Source organism: Epinephelus lanceolatus, chromosome 12 (genome assembly GCF_041903045.1).
Source record: "Epinephelus lanceolatus isolate andai-2023 chromosome 12, ASM4190304v1, whole genome shotgun sequence".
NCBI classification, from domain to species: Eukaryota; Metazoa; Chordata; class Actinopteri; order Perciformes; family Serranidae; genus Epinephelus; species Epinephelus lanceolatus.
The window spans coordinates 30851369-30878966 of NC_135745.1; the positions used below are offsets into that span (position 1 = coordinate 30851369).

Consider the following 27598-nt stretch of genomic DNA (forward strand, 5'->3'; position numbering starts at 1 on the left):
ACTTTATTAAGTACACCTTGCTAATACCGAGTTGGACCCCTTTTGCTTTCAGAATTGCTTTAGTTCTTGGTGTCATAGATTCAACAAGGTGCTGGAAACATTCCTCAGAGATGTTGGTCCATATTGACATGATGACATCACACAGTTGCTGCAGATTTGTCGGCTGCACATCCATGATGCGAATCTCCCGTTCCACCACATCCCAAAGGTGCTCTATTGGACTGAGATCTGGTGACTGTGGAGGCCATTGGAGTACAGTGAACTCATTGTCATGTTCAAGAAACCAGTTTGAGATGATCTGATCTTTGTGACATGGTGCGTTATCCTGCTGGAAGTAGCCATCAGAAGATGGGTACACTGTGGTCATAAAGGGATGGACACGGTCAGCAACAATACTCAGGTAGGCTGTGATGTTTAAACCATGCTCAGTTGGTACTAAGGGGCCCAAAGTGTGCCAAGAAAATCTCCCCCACACCATTACACCACCAGCACCAGCCTGAACCGCTGATACAAGGCAGGATGGATCCATGCTTTCATGTTGTTTACGCCAAATTCTGACCCTACCATCTGAATGTGGCAGCAGAAATCCAGACTCATCAGACCAGGCAACGTTTTTCCAATCTTCTATTGTCCAGTTTTGGTGAGCCTGTGTGAACTGTAGCCTCAGTTTCCTGTTGTTAGCTGACAGGAGTGGCACCTGGTGTGGTCTTCTGCTGCTGTAGCCCATCTGCTTCAAGGTTGGACGTGTTGTTGGTTCAGAGATGGTCTTCTGCAGACCTTGGTTGTAACCAGTGGTTATTTGAGTTACTGTTGCCTTCATCTTGAACCAGTCTGGCCATTCTCCTCTGACCTCTGGCATCAACAAGGCATTTTTACCCAGAGAACTGCTGCTCACTATTGTTGCTGACCGTGTCCATCCCTTTATGACCACAGTGTACCCATCTTCTGATGGCTACTTCCAGCAGGATAACGCACCATGTCACAAAGCTCAAATCATCTCAAACTGGTTTCTTGAACATGACAATGAGTTCACTGTACTCCAATGGCCTCCACAGTCACCAGATCTCAGTCCAATAGAGCACCTTTGGGATGTGGTGGAACGGGAGATTTGTATCATGGATGTGCAGCAACTGTGTGACGCTATCATGTCCAGCACCTTGTTGAATCTGTGCCACAAATAATTAAGACAATTCTGAATGCAAAAGGGGGTCCAACCCAGTAAGAGCAAGTTGTACCTAATAAAGTGGCTGGTGGCGGTGTGTGTGTGTGTGTGTGTGTGTGTGTGTGTGTGTGTGTACATACTTCCCTTTGCAGCTTTATGTTTTAGGTCCTTTAATTTGCAACTTTCATGAACATCATCAAACACGTATTTCAGTAATGCCTTGTGGCATAATGTGTTTGTAGCCTATGTGTATGTGTGTGTGTGTGTGTGTGTGTGTGAGAGAGAGAGAGAGAGAGAGAGAAAGAAAGAGAGAGAGAGAGAGAGAGAGAGAGAGGAAGGTAGAGGGAGGTAGAGAGAGAGAGGTCCTCCATTCATCATTGATCCACTGCAGGACTGTGTTTCAGGGGCTGTGAATTATGGGCCCCTGCTGTCACTGTGACTGCTCTGCGTTGAACATTTCACCTCGCCACTGTAAATTCAAAAAGGAGGATTACATTTTGCTGACTCCTGATTTCAAAGCCGTTGCTTGACCAAGTGCAGACAGCTGGCCGGTCCCTCTGACAGGAGACTTCATACAGTCCGCAGTTGCAGGATCTGGGATATTACAGGGGTCTGAACAAGGCTACCGGAGGAGAGACTGTATCCTGGATCACAGAGAGCCCCTATAGGTTGCTGTTTACGCATTAAGACTACGGACTCTTTCTCTCCTGGGTAAAAAAAAAAAAAAAAAAGCGTTTTGTAGTTGACTGGGCGTTTAGGACGCGCTCGGTAAACGGTGATGCTACGGCGGCGCGCAGGAACCGTAGAGGGAAGAGACAGGTGAGGTGCGGCGGAGGAGCTGCTGTTATTACAGAGAGGCTTTGGATACCGAGAGCCGTGGTATCCATCACCCTTTTCTCCACAGAGAGGAAGAGAAGCGACCGGAGAGGGCGAGTTGGCGACTGGCACCTGCCTCCGCCTCCCTACCTGGCCATCTGGTGCGGTGAGTGTGCCAAATGGTGGGATTGAGGGATGGGTATGTGTGAGGGGAGACGGGGGGCGGATGGGATGAACAGGTATACATCATGTGCGCATTTTTATTACTGCCACTAAACGCGATGCTGCATTATCACTCCTCCGGGTTAGCCAGTGGATGTGTGTGTTTGGCACCGCCTGGACCTTTGTGGACATGAACTGCTCTTTGTGTCTGCTGCAAGTTTGATGTTTCATTTGCGTTTCACGGGCACATCTTTGTTGCATATCGCTGCATGTCATTGTTCTTTCACGTGTTGCATTGGTTCTTACGGGGCTTATTATTACGTAGGGTCGAAGTGATGCCTCAGCAGAAAGAGCTCACAATACTTTGACGTTATAACACTGCATTGCAAGGACGAGCACAAAGCCTGATTGAAATTCTTATTTAGATCACGGCCCGGATCAGAGGTGGTGGTCCAAATTAGGCTTATCACTCTTTAAATGTTGTGTTTAATTGTTCCCTTGTGTACATTCAGTATGTTTTTTTAATGTTTGCCTAAGGTTTCCTGTTAACAAGACTAAAGGTCACATGTGATGATTTGGCAGCCATAAAGTCAATTGATTATGTCATTACTAAGTCAGTGGAGAAACAGGAGTGGCATGATGGATGCACTGAGCACACTGTGTTTCTGGTATTCATTTGAGGTAGTTATTTAGACATAGATGCTCAGTATCTGCCTCTTAGTGTTGACAAAAACTGGAGAATACTCAAAAAACATCCCAAATGCATCTTGCACACTCACAATAACTTGTCACTTTAATTACCCATAACCACACTGCACATACTCAACCTTCACGGCCCAAGTTAAAAGCTCACTCACGGGTGTCCAAGCTCTTACTGAAGTGATTTAGTAGTTATATGTAATTTATTGTTTACAACTTCATCCTTCACACTAAAAGCTATTGAGCTCCACAGAAGGACCATAACAGCTCCCAGCTGCTGCTGTTTATGTTTCTGTGTGAGTTGAAAGGCAAGAAGAGATGGTCAGAGACAAAAAAGAAAATAGATGGAGGAGGGGTGGAGGAGAGGGAGAGACAGAAACACAGACAGACAGGCAGATCAGGGATACAAAGGATAAAGTGTGATAGCAATCTGGCATATAGGCTACAGGGGGATCGGCAGAGGATGTAAAAGAAATGATGGAGCAGAAAGCTCGGAGCGAACGAGCGTTTAGGGAGAGGGGCTGCAGACAGCAGTCTGAGCGGGTGTGAATGGTCTCCCTGTTATCCCTGCTGCCCACACAGACAGCCACACAGCAGCCGCGTGAGCAGGTGCTAACCCCGCCACACAGCAACTGCAGGGAACAACAGGTGCAGCCACTGTTTTCTTCAGCCTCCCTTTTGGAAGGCGGTCTAACACCCGCCCAATCCCCAAACATACAGCAGAGCCCTCTGACACCAAAAACACCCACAGCCTATGCTGAAGGGAACCTAATGGATACTTCAATCTACATTTAGGGAAAATAGCGTGCAAAGGCCAGGCTTGAGTAATTCAATTAGAAAATTAATTATGCCGCAAACAAAGTTGGAGCCACTTGAAGCAATAAGGCAGAGCAGGCTGCAGGTAAAAGCAATCTAAGAGAGCCTTAGGGTGAGACAACTGCCCATAGGGACATGTAATGAGCTCTATTGATCACATAGGACCCTATTCAGTCACACATGCTAAGCCACAAACAGGGCACCTCAAGCACAGGGGGGGAAAATGAGATTGCAGCATTATACAGCCTTCCCACAAACAGCAGATTAGTGTGTTGGGGGTTGCTAGGAGCACGTTTTCTAGAAATGTGTACAATGTCAGTCTGAGATCTTGTGTGTGTGTCATTGTGTGTTAAATAGAGTGAGATGAAACAGACAGCAGATTTTGGAAGTGGAGAGATGTTACCTAACAGCGCCTCTGCTCCCTTCGCCGAGAGAATACGTCGAGCAATCGGCAACAAATTTCCTCTCTTTACCTCTGGTGCACAGAGAGGAACATTGACTGACGGAAACACTCCCAACACTGTGGGGCTCTGAGCTGACACTAAACTTGTAGCTTTCTTTACTTCGTATCAGACAACAGAATTTGTTTCTTTTTCGCCGAACCTGAGCCACCCAGGACACTTGCTTAAAACTTCTGTCACTCGCTTTAACCTCGCTGTAGATTTCCCTGTTTTCACTCAGTCTAGAAAAACCTCCCACTCATCGCTCTGCTTATGTATGAAAGAATGTCAGTGCATGCTCTTTTATTGTTTAGATGAACTTCAAGTAACTTGCAAAACTTGCAGAATCAACTCCCATCTGCCCTAAAGCAACCACCCCTCTCTGCGCCAGAAAAATAGACAGGATTATTCACTAATCTGATCGTGAAATAAAGCAAAGTTACAACTAGTGTCAGGAGATTTGAAGGAATGCTGATTTTCCTCAAAAGCGGCCAGCTACAGTATCTTTTGAAGTTCCAGTTTCACACGGAGCTCAGTGTTTATCTGGTGGTAGGGTTTGGCGGGGTTCTTTAGTACAGAATCAACACTTGAAAAAGGGTGTTGAAGTCTGCAGACCTCAGGGCAATGAGATCAGAAGGACCTGGCTGGGCAGGCATCTGCTGGGTGACCTATTCCTGCAGGGTCCTCCCGAGAGTGGACCTCATTGTGCAGGATTAAGAAGGTCAGAAGGGCAGGTGTCACGTGGGCATACTTTCTTTACTTGTCAGAAAGGAGCTCTTATCCTGAGACAAATACATTCAAAAGAAACTCTCTGGTGCAAAACATCGTGTGTTGATGTGAGAGGCTTTCAGGAGCCTAACTGGGCTTTTCAAACAACTCCTTCCAGATGTTTAAGAAGGAAAGGAGCGAGATAATAGCTACCACACAAGCTGAGGAGCTTTACCTATGGCAGGCTCCGCTGTAAATTGTCCATGCACTACGAGATAAATGATGCTCATGTGGCCGAGGTGGCTGCACCATGTGGATTTGGTTGCTGTATCAGCCACATGTGCCGCGTAATAATGCCCTGCAGTTGTTTTCAATGTACAAATCCTTCATATACTTTACGGTCGCCATGTATCTTCAGTTTTATGACTCTCTGTCTTCAGAGATTCCTCCCTCAAGGTGCAGCCTCTTTTAATGCATCCTTGCGCACATTGTGTGGTCTCTGCATGTAATGGGTTTACATGTGTGTTCATTTTGCAGTGTATTGTCTTGTCTATTAAAGGTATACATGCAGGATTATCCTATAAAACTGAAGACTCATACAGAAAATGATCCCTCTCAATCATCACTTAGGACCCACTAGAGGTGTGTGGTGGTGTATTTCAGTGCAGAGACTCTGCCCTCTGCCTGTTTTTTCTTCGTTCGTTATGATTATGGGCGTGTACCCCCACAGTGTTTAGGTGAGGCTGGGGCTCTGTAAAAAGGTGGCAACCAGGTGCCAGACTGTAAGCAGCAGGAATCCAAGAGACACAGCGCTGAAAAACACAAATATAGTGAGGCAAGGCAAAACGGCAAACGAGAGTGAATCTTGGGATGGCTAACAATCCTGCATAGTATACCTTTAACAACCCCTCTAACGCCCCCTCATCATCATCATCATTACCACTGCAGGTAGATGATGTGACATGCCAATATAATCTCACAGAAATAAATGAAATTGACACCTCTTAACAACATTTTACGTGGTGCTGGGCATGAAATGTGTTAACATTACGTACTGGTGACGTGAACGGTCACAGTTTGGTTAGGTTTGGAGAACAGAAAATACTTGGTTTAGGAAAAGATTGTAATTGTCTAAAATAACTATGTATCGGATGAAAGTGACGTAAACTTATGTACTTTGACTAGTTACCAAGGGGCAACCTCCAAGCTTAGGAAAATGAAGCCAACGCATAAGTGCCAAATACTGCAGTTCCGTGAATGGCCACTTGAGGCTGGCTCCAGAAACGAGTAAATCCCTATAGACACCCATGTTAGAATCTCCAACTTAAGAGCAGAAATTAACATTTACATCCATCCATCCATTTTCGTAACGCCTATCCCAGCTGACACTGAGCAAGAGGTGGGGTACACCCTGGACAGGTCGCCAGACTATCGCAGGGCTGACACATGACAACCATTCACACTCACATTCACACCTACGGACAATTCAGAGTCACCAATTACCTGGAGAAAACCCATGCTGACACGGGGAGAGCATGCAAACTCCGCACAGTCGCTCCTGAGATTGAACCAGGAACCCTTGCTGTGAGGCAACAGTGCTAACCACCGTGCAGCACCTCAATATTTACAGCCTGGTACAAAAAAAATATTGGTTTCACCCTTCATGACAATTCCTTTTTAAACTCACCCATTTACATTTTATTAAGGCTTACAGCTCTGCATAATTAAGTGACAGGCTGTCTGCTGACTTTACCAAAGTCTGTGATTCAGATCCAGCCCTCCCTCCTCCACAGCTCCACCCTCCCATCCAAATTTAGTTGCCTTTGGTGCCAAAAAAAACAAGATGGTAACAGCAAAATGCTAAACTTTAGGATTCAAAATAGGAATCCACAAACAATGAGTGACTTCAAGGTGGCTACGTCCATTATTTTACACAATCTATAAGAAATGTGTGAAATGGACACAAGCTTTTAACAATAGACATGGAGGTTGGCATCAAATGTGTTAAATTATGTGCTGCTAATCTGTTATGTCTGTTACGAACGGTCACAGTTGTGAAGCAGTCGCAGTTTTGGTTAGATTTAGGGAAAGAAAAACACTTAGTTAGGTTTAGAGAACAAAAAATACTTGGTTAAGCTCACGAAAAAACATGACTTTGGTTAGAATATCTTTGTACAGGACATAAGTGATGTAAGGTATATTGCGTAGTTACTAGGGTTGAGCAGAACACTCAGATTAAGCCATATCAATTTCAAGTTTAATGACAACTTTTGGTAGGTTTTACTCACTTGCAGTTTAAACTCCACCCATTCTGGTTAAAAGTGTCATTTTCCTTAACCGCTTATCTTGTTAGGGGTTGCGGGGGGGCTGGAGCCTATCCCAGCTGACACTAGGCGAGAGGCGGGGTACACATAGAGACAGACAACCATTCACACTCACATTCACACCTACGGACAATTTCACCAAAGTCACCAGTTAACCTGCATGTCTTTGGGAATGGAAGGGAGGAAGCCGGAGCACCTGGAGAAAGCCCACGCTAACACGGGGAGAACATGGAAACTCCACACAGAAGGGCTCGCCAATGCCAGGAACCCTCTTGCTGTGAGGCGACAATGCTAACCACTGCACCGGCATGCCGCCATGTAGAGATCTTGTAGAGATATGAATACAGATGATTTATTTGGTTGAACAGGTACAAACCCAGACACAGACAATGGTGTACTTGCTTATCCTTGGTAGTTATGTAAAGTACTTTGCGTTGTTATATAAAGTCTATTAAGTCATGTTTACTTTTGCTTTCACGTGAGACACAAACATTAGTCTCCTGGTTGAAAGTCCATGTTTGTTTGACAACCCCTCTCAGCTGCCTTACGCAGACTTTCTCTCTCTTTCTACTTAATTCATGTCTCCACCACGACAAGACAAGACACGACAAGATCCTCACTGACTTTGCTTTGGCATTGTTTTAATGTTGCTAGCACGTATTTTAAACACATTTCGTGCCCACCACCCTGTTCAGAGGTGTCCATTCCACATACTTTTATGAGACCAGGCTGGACTTACAAGGTCTGTGTGGCTGCTCAAGGTACACACATGCATATTTTATGAGTGTATTGTTGTAGTGTATGTGAGGGTCATAAGAAGTACGAGTTAGTTTTGTCCCCCAAATGGACGCATCTCTTTGCATGCAGCTGGTCCTCCCATTTAACTACCTGGCAAATTGGTTGTGAGTGATATCACAGCTGTTTCAACTTCCAGAGATAAAGGTAGTCTAATCTCCTACCTTCTGTGATCTCATTTACATCGCAAAATTGCAAAGTGAGAAAATGAGCGTCCACTTCATACTCTCACTGAGCGCACTCACACACGTCCGCACGCACACACAAACAAAACAAAATAAGCAAATAACAAAGTAACCTTTTCTCAAATGCCACCGCTGAGGCACTTGACTTTTTGCTTCTCTGCACAAAATGAACGGAGGTATACATATTTCTCGGGAGCTTGGTCTACCCTCTCATATTTTGCTGCTTTTGTTGTCCAACAAATTCAGCCAGCACCTAAGCCAACGGCAGGCTTTAGTTATGGCAGCTTAGCCAGAGGGATTTGGAGGACTTTTTTATTGGGAGATAAAGGCGCATCCGAGTCCTTTGTCTCCCAGCTACTCGAGATGGTTTTGTAGCCTGATGAAGCTTTGTTGTGGCTAATCTTCCTCGCTCCTTCATCCTGTCCTCTCCCACACCCGTCCCTACTCCGAAACAAACACAACTTTTCTCTTTTAATTATGGCTTTTCATCTGGGGCCCAGTCACAACTGAGGGGAGAGGAACAAAGTGTAGCAGAAACACAATTATACCTGCGAGGAGAGGAGAGAGCTCTCAGGGGAGGCGTCGTCTCCACGAACGGCTGTGTATGCTGTCTGTAGGTGTGTGTATGTCAATCCACGAGCAGGTTCTCTGGCAATTTGATATGTGTTGTGTGTAGACCACCTATTGTGAGCTGTGATCCTCTTAGCAGGCTTCCGCCAAAAGAGCTATATTTACTCTTAGTGGTGATCACAGCACACAAAGAGCAGCATGACGAGAGTATGAGCTACCTTTCAGCCGAGCCTCCCTCTAAGTGAAGCCACTAACTGTGTATGAGATATATGGTAATGGCTGCCACGTTTGAGACATTAGCACAGCCTATTTAGCATAGTCTTTGTTGAAGTAGAAAATGACAGGCGGGGAGATGTTGGGCTGTGGTCAGTCAAACCCAGAGAGCAAACAAACCAAATATACAACAAAGAACTGATACTTTTGGCTGGTATCACGATTTATTTATACCAAGGGAACACCAGTTTTCAAGCAGTAAGATGATTCTTCTTTGTGCTTCATATTAGAAAATCACAAAGGTTACCATAAGACACTTAAGCAGAAAGAAAAATGCTCCCCAGAGACAGATGTCATGGACTACCTCGTACAGTACAAAGTGCACCATTAACACTGTGTGACAAAACAGAATAATAGCGGCATTAAAATGGGTGAAATTCACAGACGAGAACCGCCTGTCACTGTTGTGTAATTAGACTGCGTCTTCGTTGCCGTCGTACGCACCGGAGTGTGCGTGTGTTTCGACTCTGTGCTCATAGTGTGTGTCTGAGTGCGTGCACCGCATACTCATGTGCTCGCCTCTAGCTCAGAGCTGTGCAGTGAATGTATATGTGCTTACTGCAGTCAAACTCTGGTTAGTAACGTTTGCCCTTGCTGCAGCTCGTACAGCACCATAAATGTGTGTGTGTGTGTGTGTGTGTGTGTGTGTGTGTGTGTGTGTGTGTGTGTGTGTGTTTGTGTCGTTTTCATGTGCATTTCTTTCTCAGTCTCAGTGCAGCACCAGATGCACATTCATTCCCTGTTTCGCAGCCCAAATTTTTGTCATTTGCGAGCGTTTGATTGTTTTTCACCTGCATTCTCTGAGCTTTGTGTTTATCCCACTGCATGTACATGTCCATTAACCATAAGCTGATAACTCACTGCATCCACGGGCTACTGTGTGTCTGTCACTAGCAGCAATTTGGCTTTAGGCAGAAGGCCTGATTGGGGAAGAAGTCTGAGGGGAGATGGAGCTCTCTCTGGCTAGACTCCAGCTCTGTCCATCCTATTTTAATTACCTATGGCACTCACCCAGGGGAATATCTCCCTTCCTCTCTGTCTCTGTTTCTTCCCTGCTCTCCTTCATCTCTCTTCTCTACCTTTGCTTGCATCTTCTCTTTTCATCTCCCTCTTTAGTTCATTCTTCGCTCCCACTATCTCTCTCTTCTTCCCATCTCCTCTTTTCCTCTTTCGCACGCATAACCTAACAGCGCACAGCTGCGTCAAAGGCCTATGCAGAGGTAACCTTTGCATTAGCATATAAATGACCCTGTAGATTGAATAGTATTTTAGGATATTTAACAGCAAAAGACAGATTCCCTTAACTCTGATTAGACCTGTTCCGAGGAGACAGGCAGCCACTTGAGGGAATATCGCCTCCACCTCGATAAGATAAAGACTTGACACAGTGATTCCACTGCCGAAGAGAGCATGACTGTGTGTGTGTGTGTGTGTGTGTGTGCCTGTGCGTGTGCATGGGTGGGTATGTGCATGCACGTTTGCACTGTGTTTGCGTCTGTGTGAACAGGAATCTGAATACATATCCGTGTGCGCATTTGTCTTCACTCTGACCTGTTTGGTTTGCTTTGACAGCATGTTGTTCTACCGGTGTTGCCACATGATATGGTAGAATATTAATACAGCAAATAATTATTCCCACGGCAACCATTTTGATCTTGCATCCAGCCCAGTTACCTAACAGTTATCTCTACAGCAATGTGTGGACCTTAGAAACATTTACCACCTGAGCTGGTGCTGTGAATTTGTGAAATTGAAGAAATTGTTCATTTAATTTCTGGTGGAGAGTGTTTTGTTAGTTTGTTCCTTTTAAAAATGGAAGTTTAATATTCGAGTTATGAGCTACCAACACTGGCAGGACTAAATACTAGTAGCTTGGTAGGCCAAAGGTATACTGCCTGTCCAACTACACCCACCTCTCCTACAGAAAACAGGCAAACTCTACATCACTCCTCATCCCCTCCTTTAGTGCTCACCAGCAAAAGTGAAAACCAACCTTTGGCTTTACCACAGCTAATGTGCGGCTGTGGCCCACTAGAAGCAGGTCATCCACTAATCGGAAGGTTGGCAGTTCACTCCAGTCAGCGTGTCGAAGTATCCTTAGGCAACATACTGAACCCCACATTGCTCTGGATGGTTGTACCATCGGGGTGTGAGTGTATGTGAATGTCTAAACCGAGTAGCAGGTGGTTCCTTGTATGGCAGCCTTGGCCACACGTGTGTAAATGTGTGTGTGAATCTGTAGTGTAAAAATACTTTGAATGGTCGAAAGACTGGAAAGGCAATATACAAGTGCAAGTCCATCTATCTAGCCCCAGATTAACTCTCGTTTTCTGCTTTGCATTTCACTTATGTATTTGCATTTTTTCAATGCTGTGTCTACGATTTTCATAGCTTCCACTTGTTCGCTACCTTTTTATGAAGTCCAGACCTCGCCTGTGTACTGTTGTTGGCTGGGGGGATACATGCCCATAAACATCCCAACCACAGGAAAATATGACGGAAATACAGGCGGAGGGCAGAGTCTCTGCAGATAAATACACCACTGCACACTTTATAGTGGGTTATACGGGATGATTGAGTCTATACACAGTTTTCTTAAGACAATCCTGCATAATATATCTTTAAATTTTGAGCTTTAACCCCTCTGGATTCTTCAGATCCGTGTGTTTGTCATATATATTTTTCAACTGAGTCAATAGCCCTTTTTAAACAGGAATTTGCAAATTTGCAGGAAAGCCCAATCAGTCTTCGTTCAGCATTGGCAGTATAAAAACAAAATCGGGGAGTGCAGCAAAATGCCACCTACCTACTGTTGTTTATACAGAATGCGCCTTTTTTGGGGCAATGGAGGGCGTGAGCAAGTAACAAAACGTGTAGCTCAGCGTGTGACGTAAACAGTGACGTGGGAGGGAAGCCGCAGCTGGTCAGTCCTTCGGCAATTCTCTCGTAAGTCGGCCCGTTCCTCACCATGCCCGTCATCTGACAGTTAATGGCCTCTTTGTTTGCGAGGGCAAGGAGGGCGCGCAATGCCTTGTCTCCCCAGTTGCTCATCTTTACAGTGTCTCTTGCTACTAGCTGCTCGCTAATTCCTGCTATCAGCTGTTTCCTGTTTATCCACCGCCGGTGGCTCGCATGTGCGGTGTCATCAACAGCTCCTCCCACAAGTCATCAACAGCCCCTCCCGTTGCAGAAGGCCGCCTCGGTCTGTTTAAACTAAAAGGGTTCCGCCAATATGACTATCCTACGAGGCGGAAAATTGGGCACCTCGGATCAACTCGCCAATTCGGCTCTGTTGGTCTAAACGCTCGCAGCTTGCTGGCAAAAGGGCCTGACATTCGCAGAAAATCTGGCAGTTTAAGAGGGGCTAATCAGACAAGCCAAGTGCTCACACCAGTGTAAGAGTGCTAATATTTTTCCGTTAAATACTGGTTTCCAATTACCAACTTCTTTCTTGAAGTCTGCACATTGTTATATTTTCCAATTTCACTTTTTATGCTTTGTGTTAAAAGTTTCTTTTAAAAAAAGACACTAAAGTGAAATCTCAGATCCAAGATTCAAAACATCCCTCTTGAATGAGCTGTAAACAACATTCAGAGCATTAATTTAGCAGCAAAGAAACATTTGCTATGTAAAGATATAGCGCAGTAATGGCACCCTGAGCAGAGAATGAAGTCACACTACATCTATGTCTGTTGTAATCTGAGTTTCTCTGTTCTTTGTTGTCATAGATTGTGTGTATCCTACTGGCTTGCTAATCGCCGCTGGTCTGCACTGCACTCCTACCGCTGATACCGCCGTCCCTACCTACAGTGGCGAAACAATGTTGTCAAGGAGGCATAACGCCCACCCTCCAGTTCTCCCCCATGTTAGCCCGGTTAGCTCTGTCAGCACTGTTGCTGTTGTTGGCACTGTTAGCACCACTAGCTGCTGGCCAACAGCTCAGTCACCTCCATATTGAGAGCCATGTGCAGGCAGCCCTGGCTTAGACTCTGACTCATGCTCTAAATGTCACCTACACCTCCTGTAACAACTTACAAGACACCTGAGAGTTACATCCGTTAAGCAAACATCATGATGCACCTGATGGTGCTACTGACGGGCAAGCTACAGATTTATGTTCTGGAGTCACACAATGTTTGTCTGAACTTTTTCCCCTGGAATTAATCTTGTCTGGTATCAGCACTGTGCCATAGTTAGAAACAGGGTTACATTTTGTTCACGCCCTTTCCACTCCAGTGGAAATCTGTTTTAAGACTACTAATGAAGCTATAGTGCTTGTAGGGTGGAGTCCTGAAGTGTGAAGGTGACCCAGTTCTCCCAGTTTAGCCCGTGTCTGTGTTTCTACCCTCAGGCCATCTTGCTTTTATTCCGGGCTTTAACCTGCATACCGTCTTCAAGGAGCAAGTGTGTTACAAATGAGACAAGCTTGTAAAGGATCTCAGCCGAGCCTTCGTGCTGATATGTTTTACTTTCTTGATCCGTCTTCTTTTAAAATTGTAGCTCAACCTGTCATAATAATCCGGCAGAGGAAGTCTCAGAGCTTCCTTTGACAAAAAGCATTAAGCAAAAGACTTATTCTCACACACACTTTTTTTGTCCAAAATCAAGTTTGTGGCATCACAGCTCACCGTATGTCCAGTAAAGCTGTTTCTAATGAGTCTGAGTGGTTTTACATAAACAGAAGAAGAAGGATTACAAAGCGAGCTCATTCAGATTCAGCTGTAATATTACATCCTTGAAGGGGAAACCCCTCGGAAAAAAATAGGGCTCAGCAGCGAGCATCTTTTCTAAGTGAATGTGTAATAAATGCATTGTTGCGTTTTCAATGAATATTTTTCATTGTTGACATATTGATTTCAAATAAGCTACACTGTCTTGCCAGCATGTGGATAATGTGGAGAGAAAATGCTTGCAGCTCCCCCATCTCCCTCCTCGCCGAGAGAGAGGGGACCCCCACCTCCCTATATCGGTGTCCATGTATGTGTTCACTCATATTGATGTGCATTTGGGATTTGGGTTAAAGCTTAAGCATATGCATCAGTGTGTGTACGCATCAGTGTGTGTGTGTGTGTGTGTGTGTGCGCTCACACATACGTACGCTTGTATGTGTTAGAGGGCGAACCCGCCCTCCTTGCTTTCACATCTACTGCAACAGAACATCTCTGCCTTGCTTTGCTATTGGTTGCTACGGTAACAAAGGCACAGAGTGGAGTGGCTGCAGCAGCTAAGGAGAGAGAGACAGAGAGAGATTTTTTGCCTGTAGACCTAATCACAACGACAGATTTAACGCGACGCATCAGAAAACACAGTTCAGACACAGTGACTAGCGAAATGTCAACGCCAATAGAAAGATGTGTTTAGGTTTAACGCGTCCAATTTCTGTCACACTCACATGAATAACACACATATTAAAGGATTAATTAACGGCTGTGTTGTGGCTGGGTGCAGCACAGGTCATGGCTCTCTGCAACAGCGCTCGCAGCATCAGTGACGTTGGTTCGCTGTGTATCTGCGCCTTCACCCGGACAGCTGAGGCCTTATGTATTTATGTCTTAGTGTCTCTTCGTGGTCAGTAAATGCTCCTCGGTGTGGATAGGGATGGGACTCTTTATTCTGTCTCTGTTTAGCGGGATGAGAGTGTATTGATCTCGCTCAGCAGCTTTAATAGTTGAGATGCCCTCTGCAAACATGACCAATACACACTAAAGGCTGCTGAGGCATTTCAGGATGGGATTATGGGTAAATATTAAAAAGATAATCATTAAGTAGATATCTTCCATATAGTTTGTTGGCACACTGTGGGGCTGTGTAGAATTACCCAGCATGCAGCTCACCCCCTGTCATCAGCTGTGGCAGGTGAACAAGAGCACGCCTGAGGAAAAAGACTTTATTAAATGGAGCTCGGGCCCATGAGCCGATGAGGACGAAACATATGGACAAACTGATAAGAGGTGAACGCAGGTGATTATGCTTCTTCAGATGACCTGCTGATTGGTTAATGATGTGAGTGTTAGCAGGTGATTTGCTAATGGGTTGCCTGATGAGGGTAGATTACACTGTGCGGCTGTCGTCGTCGTTACATGTGTCCCGTGATAACAGTGTCAGTGTCACATCATTTAATCCTATCACACCAACATGATCTGACACAAATAGCATAACACCCTTTCTTCTTTCCACTCGCTCGTCTCTCATCCCTTGATTTCCTGATACTCATTCTGTCACCGGCGGTCTGTTTTTTTATAGCTTGATGAGCTGGAAGTCTGCAGCAGGCGGTATCTCTCTTCCGCTATCTTTTTTTTGTCTTTTGCTCAGACCACCTCTGTCTTTTATCTTTCATCTGTCTCTTCTGTCTTTCGGCTCAGCGGGGAAAACGCAGAACTCTTGATAACCAACTGTCAAAGCGCTGCCTCAAACCTCTTTTTATAGCCCAGGGCGTTAAAAATACTGCCTTTGTCATGGCGTTGGCCGGCGGCAGAGTTCTAATATGTTGGCCATGGTCCAGATCTGATGGTTTATCTTATGGATCAATAAGCTTAATCGATACGCACTCTAATGAGGAGGCTGCATTAATGATCGGCTGCAGGGTTTTGGTATGTGGCGGGCTGTTTGCATACATGTTTGAGAAAGGAGCAGGGAGTGAGGAAAGAGGGATGTCCAGCTTTGGCTCTTTTGCTAATTTTTTTCATAGCCTCCAGCAGTGCCGCTGCATGTTTTAACCAGATATGCCATGTATTTTTATTTTCAGAATAAGTTAGGCTACTTAGGAAGGTTATCAATTTGCATGTGAACAATACTACATATGTTTCAGGGCTGTTTTATGCAACACAATTGTTTGTTTTTAAGTGTTTGTCTGTATCTCTACAGTTTTTCACACCAGGAAAATGCACTTGTATAGCACCTTTCCAGTCTTCTGACTACTCAAAGCGCTTTTACACTGTATCACATTCATCCATTCACACACACATTCACACACTGGTTGCCGAGACTACGATACAAGGTGCCACCGGCTAATCAGTAACCATTCACAAGCTCTCACACACCCATGGAGCAGCCATCAGGAGAAATTTGGGTTTCAGTTGGTGTTTCTCAAAGTCAAGGACCCTTCCTTGGTTAGAGGAGTCCTTCCAAGGAAGGGTCCTACAGAGGCAAGGCAAGAGTCCTTCTTAGCATTCGGTGAACACACATTGGAACAGGCCAATGAGTGTCCCCAGGTGTGCATCCTGATGTTGTTGTACAAGTTGAACAAATGTATCAGTATTTTTAGAGTCACGTGACTTGTAGGCAGAATATATTTCTGGATAATACTTAGATTAACCTGGATTAAACACACAGGTAGGCTAAATGAAACTTTTGTGACACTTCGTGCTCCATCACTTCTTTAAATGATTCATTAAATTTCTTTTATGTTTTATCTTAATGACTGTATTTTAAAAAGCTCATTATCTGGCAGTGGACGCATTGGAAAGTGTAAATTATGATGTATGATAAATACTCCTGGAAATATTTATCTAAACTCTGCTAGGCTCCACTGGGGCAGGTTTCATTGAAGGGGCCCCGCCTTCACATCCAGCAAATCATGTGCAAAGAATTGTGGCTACTTAATACCCGGTGAGGATACACACATGCATCCTGAAAATACCTGTGTGTATCCCCCAGAAAACAATCCACCAGTGGAAAAATTTCACAGTCAAGTGTGGCACAAACCTTCCCCAAATATTATTTCACTAACAAAGACCACGCCAGGGTAGATTGCATAGAAACAGTTTATTGGTTACGATGGATTAAGGAGAGCTTGGATGATGAAGTAGCGGTCTGGAAGAGTGATGCAGGTAAGGAGGGAAGGGGTTAGTGTTTGAGGGATGTGGAATGAGGGGTTGTTGGTGAGGGCTGTATGGGATGGGAGGAAGTGGTGGGGAGGATGCGGGGTTTAGGTGTGGATGGACGGATTGGTTTGGCAGACTCGGCTAGTGGCTGCAAGACCGGGTGGAACCAGGCAGGGTCTAGACTGTGGGTGGGGGAACCGTCTCTCACAGGCTCCTGGTGTACGGAGTCCCCCCCTTCCTGTATTCAGACAAGGAGAGATGTAGAAAATAGGGGGTTGGGGAGGGAGGGATGTGGAAACAGATTCAAAGGGTGAGGAAATGGATGAGGTGTGCTTAAGTACTCGTAGTACGGAAATGAATCCATCTGAGGCGTGGTCTTTGTTCCCAAATCTTGTTATGAAACTTCATGTATCAGAGAAATCCAAAATCAGCACAACAAACTAGGCCAACAAGCAACTAAACTATGCCATTTAATTTTTTGACACATCCCGAAATGTAACAAAACCAACCATTTAGCCAAAGGCAGAGAGACTGGCCACCAGCTTATGAGGTCTGCCGCCAGCCCAGGTGAACTGAATCTCCCTGACGACCCCACTCCACTCACCAGGCTCCTGAAGAGACAGGTCTACTACTTGAAATACACAAATATAAAGCCCCATTTCCACCAAGCAGTACGGTATAGTTCAGTTCGGTACGCTTTTTTTTTCAGTTTCCACTGTGAAAAGTTGTGGATGGTACCAATGGATCCGCTCTGTACCGTCCCCATGTTTGGTCCCCCCTCTGTTGGGGTACCTAGCACACAGATCTGGTACTAAAAGATGGAGCTGTGAACACTGCAGTCTGATTGGTCAATAGAGGACAGTCACTCTGCTCAGGGCTGAGTTGTGGCTGGTTTTAAAGCTCATGTAACCACTGTTCATACCGTGGAGAGTTTCACATATATTAATAAACTGTAACAATAGCTGCTGTAGTCTGGGAAACTCTTTCAAACCTGCTACTTTTAAATATCCCATTAAGAGAGACTCAGCCTGTTCTATTTTGTTCTGAAGATGTCGGCGTGCAGCCTCATTCTGTGGATGATAAACGAGGTGCAGACTGATGGAGGAAATACAGTGAGTGATGGATGGAGCCGTGAATGACAACAACCCCGCCCTCAGTTAAGAGTACTGTTTGCGGTGGAAACACTAGGGTCTAGGTACCATGTCTGAAGGGTTACCTTTGGCTCCAAAGTTACCATAACAAAAGTGTTGGGTGGAAACGGTTCTCACGTGTACAGTGCCAACATTTATTAAGCCAACTGGGTTGATAGAGATCATTACTGTTTCAGAAATGTAAGAACCAAGTTGGTAGGACATGGAAAAGGCTAAATAAATGGATTTTGACACTTCTTATAACATCTTTTGTCTTGCTTTGTCCTGGGCTACAACTCCCACAGCACTTTTTTAGTCTATATTTGTTTACTATTTGGTAAACTGGCACCAATTAAAGTCTTCTGCATTAGCCTTGAGCAGTTCCTGTCTGTAAGACACCAAAGAATGAATAGTCTTTTGATACTGAAATAAACTGAAATGTGATGATTTTCCAGCAAGTCCTGTCAGGAGCGTCTTTTTTTCCTGTAATTTATAAGCCGATTTGTGAACCTTTTATTATGCGATGAAGGGGATAATGATAATCCCTGAAAGAGTAAGTCACATTGAATCTAAAAATATGTTTACCATGTCTGCATGCTGAGATTTGAGTGAGTTAGGAGTCTGAGAAGAAAGGGTGTGATTTTCTGACGCAAACTATAACCACATGACGCCTAATCTCTCTGGAGCACACGCTTCATTTAACTCCATCCATCCATCGTCGCGCTCCGTACAAGACAGCAGAATTTCATTTTAGGTTTAAGCATCAAATTTGGATCCTCTCATGAAATGGCCATAATGAAATGAGGCTGACCCTGCACCTGACTCAATCAGCGCCAGTTCAGGGAATCCCAATGGAGATAAGATGAAACAAACCTCCCCCTCCACCCCTCCACCCCTCCACCCCACCTCAGGGCTCCTCCGGCGCTTCTGATGACGAGACGGCTTAGAGGTGTCAAACCTGCAATCTCTGGGCTAGAATTTGATTTGAAGTGGCCCCCAGTGTATAGTCTGCAGCACCACATCGCCTCACTGATGTCCTCAAACAGCTTGTCACTCAAAACGCCTGCACCGTCTCAAGTGTTGGCAACACAGGTGAATTATGTATATGAGTAAGTGTGTGTGTTACATCTGGGTGCATCTGTGCACTTCAAATAGCAGTTGTCATCACCTTAGCAACTAGCACATCCACCTCTCTACCTGTTCTATCTTTGAAAACAGTCGTAGGGTTTTTATCCCAGAACAGACAAGCTGAGAGGTATAAAGAAATAGAAATGAAGGGGAGGAGGTGATGGAGGGAGGGAGACGGAGGATGAAAGGAAATAAGCGGGGGTTGGGGGAAACATGAAACACGGCATTCAGGTTGATTTGATGGCAAAGGCGTTCATATTGCTCGCATCTTTTTCTTTAATTTCTAACCTTTCTTGTCAGTTCTGTTCCATCAAACTCCACATTTTCCAGGATTTTAGCAGCACTCTGTGCAATCCAAGACAAAATGCGAGCACTCCGCCCTTTTTGCTCTCCTCATTTGTCTTGTCTTTCTCTTTATGTCTCCTCTTCTTTTTCAAAGTTTTCCACACATCAAAGACAGTGCAGCTGAACCACAGGCATTTTGAGTCGATGCATAGAAAAGCTTTCACATTTAAACCTGTTTTTGATGGTGTGGCTGCCGCAATTTATGAGCGGTAGTAACTTATGTGCAGCAGTGTTATTCCACTGTCTTGGTTTAATGGGTGACAGAGATGCTGATGTAGAGCATGGGGGCTTGTTTTTGACAGTTTGACCCCTCTCTGCAGCACGTTGGTGTGTCTGTTGGTTGGTCAGTCCACCACTTTGGTCCAGACTGAAATGTCTCAACAACACTCATGGTCCTCAGAGGATGAACACTTCAAGCTTTTGTGACTTTCATCAAGCACCACCTTCAGATTAAAATTTCTATTTGTCACGTACACCAAATAACCTCCCTGCTAAAAAAAAATGACACTGACATCGGCCACAGCTGTGCTTTGTGTTTAGTCATAATTACCAAATGTTAGCATGCTAACATGCATAACTAAGATGGCGAACCCAGTAAATGTTGCACCCTTTAAACATCAGCATGCATTCAGCTTGAAGGGTAACTTTAATTTTCAACCTGAAGCCTATTTCCCGCGTTTCTGTGTTTCAGTGATTAATGGGAACAAACATTTTTTAAACTGTTCCAGTACTGGGAGAGAGCGCTGGAGCCAGCAGTGGTGAAAAAGGCTGCCATGCAAGCTAACTACTTGGGGCAATTATGCACCGTGATGTCACGCCCACTTAAGTGGTTGTGTTTTTTTCGTCACTAACAGGCTCAGATTATTATTATTAGTGTCTGACAACATTATGGAAAGGATCCCTACAGAGATAAACCTTTTTGTCCAAGAGTAAGATCCTTTTTGTTCCACCAGAAACAGCCCCGAAATCATTATCGCCAAACCCACCACTGTGGTTAGCACTGTTGCCTCACACCAAGAGGGTTGAGGGTTCGAACCTGCGGGCCGGCTGGAGCCCTTCTGGGTGGGTTTCCTTTGGGTTCACAAGCTTCCTTTCACAGTCTAAAGACATTCAAGTTAAGTGCCTTTAAATTGCCCGTACGTGTAAATGTCAGCATGAATGGTTGTCTGTACTTATAGCCACTTTTAGACTGCCTCTTCAAGGCGGGAATTTCACGCTGTTATGCTGCCTCGCCGTTCTGTATAAAAGGTCCAATCACTGAACAGAGTTGTCTCGCCTCTGAGCTGGGAACAGTGGCAGTAACAGCGCCGAAACATTAGCCCTTTTTACACAGAGATGGCGGTATAGGGAGAAGTCGAAGTCCCTTTTTCATACCGCCTTTGCATTTTTACACAGAACCAAATGACTGCAGCATCCCTCCGCTCCAGGATGAAATGTTTGACTGTTTCACAGCATCGTGGAATCAAAAGAGGCGTGATGGGCATTACATGTAGCGCAACTGTGTCAGCCTCTAGAGTGACATATAACACATTCATCAGCAGCGCTTTATAAACAATAACAATGGCATAACATACCAATTCTAATTTATTACCATCTTGGTTATATGACAGCTGATCTCGCCCTCTGCTCGGAGGGTAAGGAACTCCCGGACTTAAGTGTTTTCCCAAATTGCGGACATTTTCAGCAGCTGTTCTTCTTTGAGTTAGCCACTAACTGCTACTTTTTAAATCTCCTGTGATGGTTCGATTGGCAGTGTTACTACCTCCTGTGGTGGATTAAAGGTGAGACACGTCTGTCCCCCTACTCCGCGGCCGTACCTTATACACAGAACGGCGAGGCGGCATAGCAGCGTGATATTTCTGCCGTGAACAAGCAGGCGTAAGGGGGGGCATATGTGTCAGCCCTGTGATAATCTGGTGACTTGTCCAAGGTGTACCCCACCTCCCGCCCAATGTCAGCTGGGAAAGGCTCCAGCCCACCTGCAACCCTGAACAGAATAAGCAGTTACAGATAATGGATGGGTGTCAGTGGCAAAAACAGACACCTTTTAGTTGACGTCATGTAAACTGGCCGTGCACAAATACCCCGAGTTGTTACATTGCAGCCTGTTTCTCCTCATTACTGAACCAATTTTTAAAAATGTTGTTCTGAATAGTCACTTAGACACAGAAACTTGGAAAAAAAAGGGTCCGGGTTAAAAAATACCGTTACCATTGAAAGAACTGCTGAAGTAGCCTCCCACAGCTTCACAGTGTGACCTTTTTGTGGCCTCTTAACTTTTTAAAGACAAAAATCTTTTCCCTCCCCCTTTTTTTCCTTGCTCTTGATTTAGAGCATTCTTGACTTTTGACCTTTAGAAAGACATTGTCCAGCTTCTCCCAGTCACTCCTCTTTCTACTCTCTCAATAAAGACCAGCTATTCCTTCTCCGTCGCAAATTGCCCGTAATGTACCCGCCATATGTCCGCGCAGACACACAATTAGCCAAAGGAGCATTACCACCCAATGTGGCTTTGTAAGGCTGTGACTGTTTTGTCTCTTGGTGTGTTATATGACTGTAAGTGTCCCCTTCAATTCACACAGCTTGACAATGGAGTGACATTTCTGACAATAGATCCTCATTACACCTCCACACAGACAATAGAAACACATTAACTCCCTGCTGAGGCCAGGTTGGTGGCAGCAGTCACCCCGCTGCACTTCTGACCCTGTCGTCACACACACATGCACACACCTGTTGAATATGAACACACACTTATATATGCTGTCGCACATGCACACATACAGAGAACACAACAATGACATTTTTCTCTCCCCTCTCTCTTTAGTGCATGTGTGTTGCTGCCATGGCGACCGTGGCTCCTCCCCTCACATTTCTGCTCCTGCTGCTTCAACTGGCGGATGGCTCATTCCCAGAGGAACCCAGTCCACTCAGCTACGTCCCCGTAGAGGGTATGCTTCCTTCCTGCTGTGTGTGTGTGTGAGAGAGAGAGAGAGAGTGTGTGACTGTATGTGCAGTGTTGATGATAAATGACTTCACGGTGGATGTGGAAATCAGGGGTCAGGGGTCAGAGCTTTGGTGTGGAGCTGCTCTCCAGCTTCCCGGGCATACAGATAAATAAAGAGACTTCACCCTGTGTGTCTCAGTGGCAGCATGGTAAATATGAGAGAGACAGACAGACAGACAGACAGAGAGATGATTGTTATGGATTTTGAGAAGTGCAGGAAGATGAAAAAGTGGGAGACAATTGGATTGGATGGGGTGATACAGATGACAAGAGAGAGGGCTGAGGGGTGGAAGAGAGAAGGGGAGGAGACAGGTGGAGATGGATCACTACGTCCTCCTCTCTCCCTCCCCCGCAGTCAAGGACAATGAGACGTTCTCCCAATCTGTCTCCTGATGATGAGGGCTCCCTGTGGAGACCGTTGTCCTCCTCTTCGAAACTTTCCCGTTAGTCTGATACTGCCACTTTCTCTCTCCACCTCATCTGTACTCTGCCACTTATCTGAAATGTAGGGAGGAGAGGGAGAGGGAGGGAATGCCTTTTTATCCCACGATAAAATTACAATAATGGTTGCACACAGTTTTTCTCATTATGGCGCTGCATGCATCAACAAAAGCAAAAAAAAAACACACTAAGAGGATTAAAGCGTTTCAGTGTACTTTAACTGCTGCACCGTTCATCTTTTCCCATTATCTCAGTTTTGCTAAACAAAAGCATCAAGAATGAGTGAAGACACTATTAAAGTGAAGGTTAGGGAAGTTCTTAGAGTAAATATAGATGCAAAAAGTGCTTTCTCTGTCATCAGCTGTCAGAGCATCCTTGAGCAAGGCATTTAATTTTTACAGCGAGTGTTTTACTCTTTTTGTCTGTCTGTGTGTGTTAGTTGTGCGGAGGTATCCGGTGTTCTTGGGCAGAGCTCATCGCTCGGCTCAGAGACAGGAGCTGCACATCCAGACGGTCCTCCAAGTCAACCGCACGCTCTACATAGGAGCCAGGTAACCAACGGCAACCGCCTCCAACTGTGTGTTACTGACGTGCTCGCATTAATATCCTTTTGCTTTCATTTGATGCCTCAGCTTCCATCTGCTGTCACTCTGCGGAGGACATTTTCAGTTTGTTGTTGCGAGGAAGCATTCAAATGGTTGCTTTTAAATGTCAAGCGAAAGCTGTTTGTTCACATTACTCTTAGATATGAAATATGGGAAATAGTAAATAGTGGGTAAAGTGTGGTCCGTCTGCCAAATCTGAACCTCCAGCAAAAACATTTCGCCGTCTGATGAAAGCTGAAGTGTTTGCTTTCATTGTTTATATCAAAACTTTTACATAAATTTCCATAAATATACATAACAGAGTAAATACGAGGCTCATGTAAATACCAAATAAGTATGACCTTGTAACATCTAATGAGGAGAGAGGAATGCACACCGAGTGTTGTGCCTCATGCTGAAATTAAAGGGATAGCTCACCTCAAAATTAAAAATACATGTGTTTCCTTTTACCTGTAGTGCTAATTATCAATCTAGATTGTTTTGGTGGGAGTTGCCGAGTGTTGGAAATATTAATTGTAGATTCTCTCCAGTATAATGGAACCTGATGGCACTCAGCTTGTGGTGCTGAAAGTGCAGAAAAACACGTTTGAAAAACTCAACAGCAATGTCTCTTTCCAGAAATCATGACCTGGTTACTCAAGATAATCCACAGACCTTGATGTGAGCAGTTTCATGTAGGAACTATTTTCTTTCTACAGAACTACCCAGCAACTGTATCACCGAGCAGAACGAAACGTGCATCCACTGCTAGCTCACCTAGCACCACTGAGCTGACGAACATTACAGTTCAGCCATGGAGGATGCCATTAATGTTTACATCTTGCACTGTCACAAGCACGAGCTTTCTGCGCAGTGATACGGTTGGTGGGCGTAGTTAGGTAGAAAGAAAATAGTTCGCACATGAAACTGCTCGAAACAAGGTCTGTGGATTATCTTGAGTAACCAGGTCATGATTTCTGGAAAGAGAAATTGCTGTTGAGTTTTTCAAATGATTTTTGTTTTCAGCACAACAAAAATCACCACAAGCTGAGTGTCATCTAGTTCCATTATATTCAAGAGAAGGCAGACATCTCTACAGCTGATATCTCCAACACTCTGTAGCTCACACCAAAACAATCTAGACTGATGATTAGCACGACAGGTCAGAGGCAAAATTTGTATTTTGGGGTGACCTGTCCCTCTAGGAATGATAAACTGACCAAATGTACAACACAAAGCATTGCACACTCAGCATTGAAGCACAATTTTAATTAAATGGCTTCAGCCTGTTTGACCTGAACAGATTTGTGTCACAAAAGAAAGCACAAACAGGTGGCAGTCTAACAGAAGTGGTGTGCTGATAACATTTTCTTCTATGGCAACAACAACAGTCACTGTTTTGAGCAACAGACATCATATATACTTACTTCTAATCTGTGTTTCCTGTTTGTTTGTTGCAGAATAAGTATTAACATAAGCTGCTATAACTCTGCAACTATCGCTTAGTCATCGTCAACTTTTTAATTGGCACTTTTGGCTGCACTGAGTCAAATCATGCCGCGCTTTCTATCAGCAGTTTCAACATGCAGAGTTGTGCTGTGCCACGCCAGAGATGCCAAGGCACACCCGACTGCCGCCAAGTGGGTTGGGGTGACGTCAGATGAGCTTTGTCATCATTATTCAGCGTTAACATTCAGTGCCGAATCAGCGACAATGCATCACACATACAGACCCTCAGAAGAGTGATGCACATGTCATACACAGTTGGCTAGCTATGGACTGAGCAAAAATAATTTAGCAGCAATTTTTAAAGATCCAGAGTGCAGGATTTAGAGGCATCTATGGGCAGAAAGGGAATATAAACTTCATAACTATGTTTTCATTAGTGTATAATCACCTGAAAATAAGTTTTTTTTTGTGTTTTCATCACCTTAGAATGAGACATTTATATCTACATACAGAGCTGGTCCTCCTCCACAGAGTCGGCCATGGTCTTCTACAGCAGTTCACTGTATTTCTCCTACATGCGTAGCACATGGGAGAATTTTCAGTCGGTTGCAATCTGCAACCTCACCACTAGATGGCACGAAATCCCACAAACTATACCTTTAAAGTGAAATTGTTACTTGTAGTTACTCAGTGCACGAACTGATGTCGTGAATTATGTTAATGTGACAACTTTGACCATTCCATTTGTTTTTATTGGCTCTCTTGCATGACATATGCTTCAGTGATGATTGGATTTTCAAGCACCTACAAAAAAAATTACATGAATTTTAACCAGGTCATGCAAACTTTTGCTATTCTGTTTCCTCACTTGGAGAAAAAAAGTTGCGGAGCAGCGATCCGGAACACTCAACAGCACTACATCTGTGCTTCTGAGACATTGCAGTCAAGCTGGAGGAGATGGGCACCCAGCATACTTTGATACAGTGCCAAGAGAAGATTTAAAGTTGTCGACCACAATAACACCAGCAGAAAATGTTCTGTTCAGTTGAAGACCTACCATTAAGCTGGTAGCACGGTTGTACAGAGATGCAACCCAAACTGAGTCAAGCCAAGACTGCACATGCATATGGGAAAGGGCTCTTGATTATAAAACAGAACAAAGCTAAAAAAAAAACAGGCTGTTTTCTGACTCCTTCCTTACACATCCTGTAGATTGTGTATCAGATATTCTGCAGTGTTGCATTGGCACTGATTTGTTGTGTGTTTTGTAGAGATGACCTGTACAGAGTGGAGCTAGATAACATGGCAGGTGATGAGATGTTCTACAGCAAGGTAAGACTCATTTTCTTACACACAAAAACAAACCCAAACATACATTAACAACTATGATGTTCCAATACACACATGACAAACTTACCCTGACCACGGTTTGCTCCTTTGGCAGAAACGGACATGGGAGTCCAACAAGAACGACATCCGAGTGTGCCGTATGAAGGGCAAACACGAGGTACAGTGCTCGTACACAACGTTCTGACTTTGAGATCCACTCTTTCATGCATCAACACCATCTATACTATCACACGCATGGACAGGCACAGCAGCTGTTAGAGAAACCTTATTTCCTTCGGGTGCACCTGCATACGGTATTTACACAAATTTGATCTTGTTGATACAGAATCAGCGCATCACTTAATCACGCTAGCTCAGTGAAACGTTACACAGGCCAGCAGATGTCCATGAACGCTATTGTTTCGCACACCTGCATTGTGCCAATTCTCTCCTTATATCTCATTCATAGCCTGTGGGGAAGGACTGGAAAATTATGTGTGTGTATAAAGTGATAGTTGACAATATTCCAAGATATGAGGGAATGTGATCAAATCTGCACAAGAGAAACATTCAATGGGATGGCAGCTTGCTTGACAGGGTGTAACCTAAAATATAAGCTTTATTGTGTAAATGCGGCAGCGCCACCGGCAAAATCCAATCTGGGCGGAACTCATGGAAAAAGAAAAAGAGGCAAGAGGAAACATTATAAAGCAAACTGAGCAGAGAGAGTGACACAGCCTCGGGGAGGAAACAGTAATTGAAATCATTTGAGGACGGGAGGTGTAGGTAGGTTTGGGATGTGTGAAGGTGGAGGAAAAGTGGGGAAGAAACACAGAAAGACAGGACAGCCACCAGGTAGTAAGAAAGGAAAAGATGTTTTCCTTCAAAAAGCATAGATGAGAGGAGAAAAAACGAGACAGGAAGAGAAAGATTTGCCCAAGGTGGGGAGAGCACAAGAGGAGGAAGAGAAAAGACAGTAAAGGTGAAGCTAAAGCCCGTTAACTCGGGGTAAGGGCAAATGATGCAACTGTGAATCATCTGACACGCAGTCACCAGACCAGACCTAATGCTTTACAGTCTCATAGCATCTATTAGAGAAGTGTGCAGTTAAAGTTATGACAGTCAATAGACCTTTTTCACAGCAGACATTTTGAAATGTCATAGCAGGTAAAGCAGCACAGGTGGAACTAATAACATTAGCGATGGCCCAGTTGCATTCAGGTGTGCCTGTAAGCCAACAATACTTGGGAAGTGAGCTGAAGAGCCCGGTCTCCCTCCAATGTCGTCGAAATCCAGTGCTTGGGCAGCGAAAAAATGCGTCCTTTAACGTCGGCCATTAGAGGTTAACCAACAAAAGCTGACTTTCTCCCGAGAGAGCAGAGTTCACATCCCGTAAGATTCTAAAGCCAAAC

General features: G+C 44.6%; 1 protein-coding gene across 1 annotated transcript in view; it reads left to right on the forward strand.

Annotated features, from left to right (window-relative positions):
- The first annotated feature begins 1966 nt into the window (after nt 1–1966).
- The window catches only part of LOC117272465 (semaphorin-6B-like), a 45428-nt gene continuing 19796 nt past the window's right edge, over nt 1967–27598 (forward strand). Inside the window, exons 1-5 of the mRNA XM_033651408.2 lie at nt 1967–2144; nt 22204–22327; nt 23264–23375; nt 26129–26189; nt 26302–26364. Of these exons, the coding sequence (XP_033507299.1) occupies nt 22207–22327; nt 23264–23375; nt 26129–26189; nt 26302–26364 (357 nt within the window). The 5' untranslated portion in view covers nt 1967–2144; nt 22204–22206. The remainder of the gene's footprint in view (nt 2145–22203; nt 22328–23263; nt 23376–26128; nt 26190–26301; nt 26365–27598) is intronic.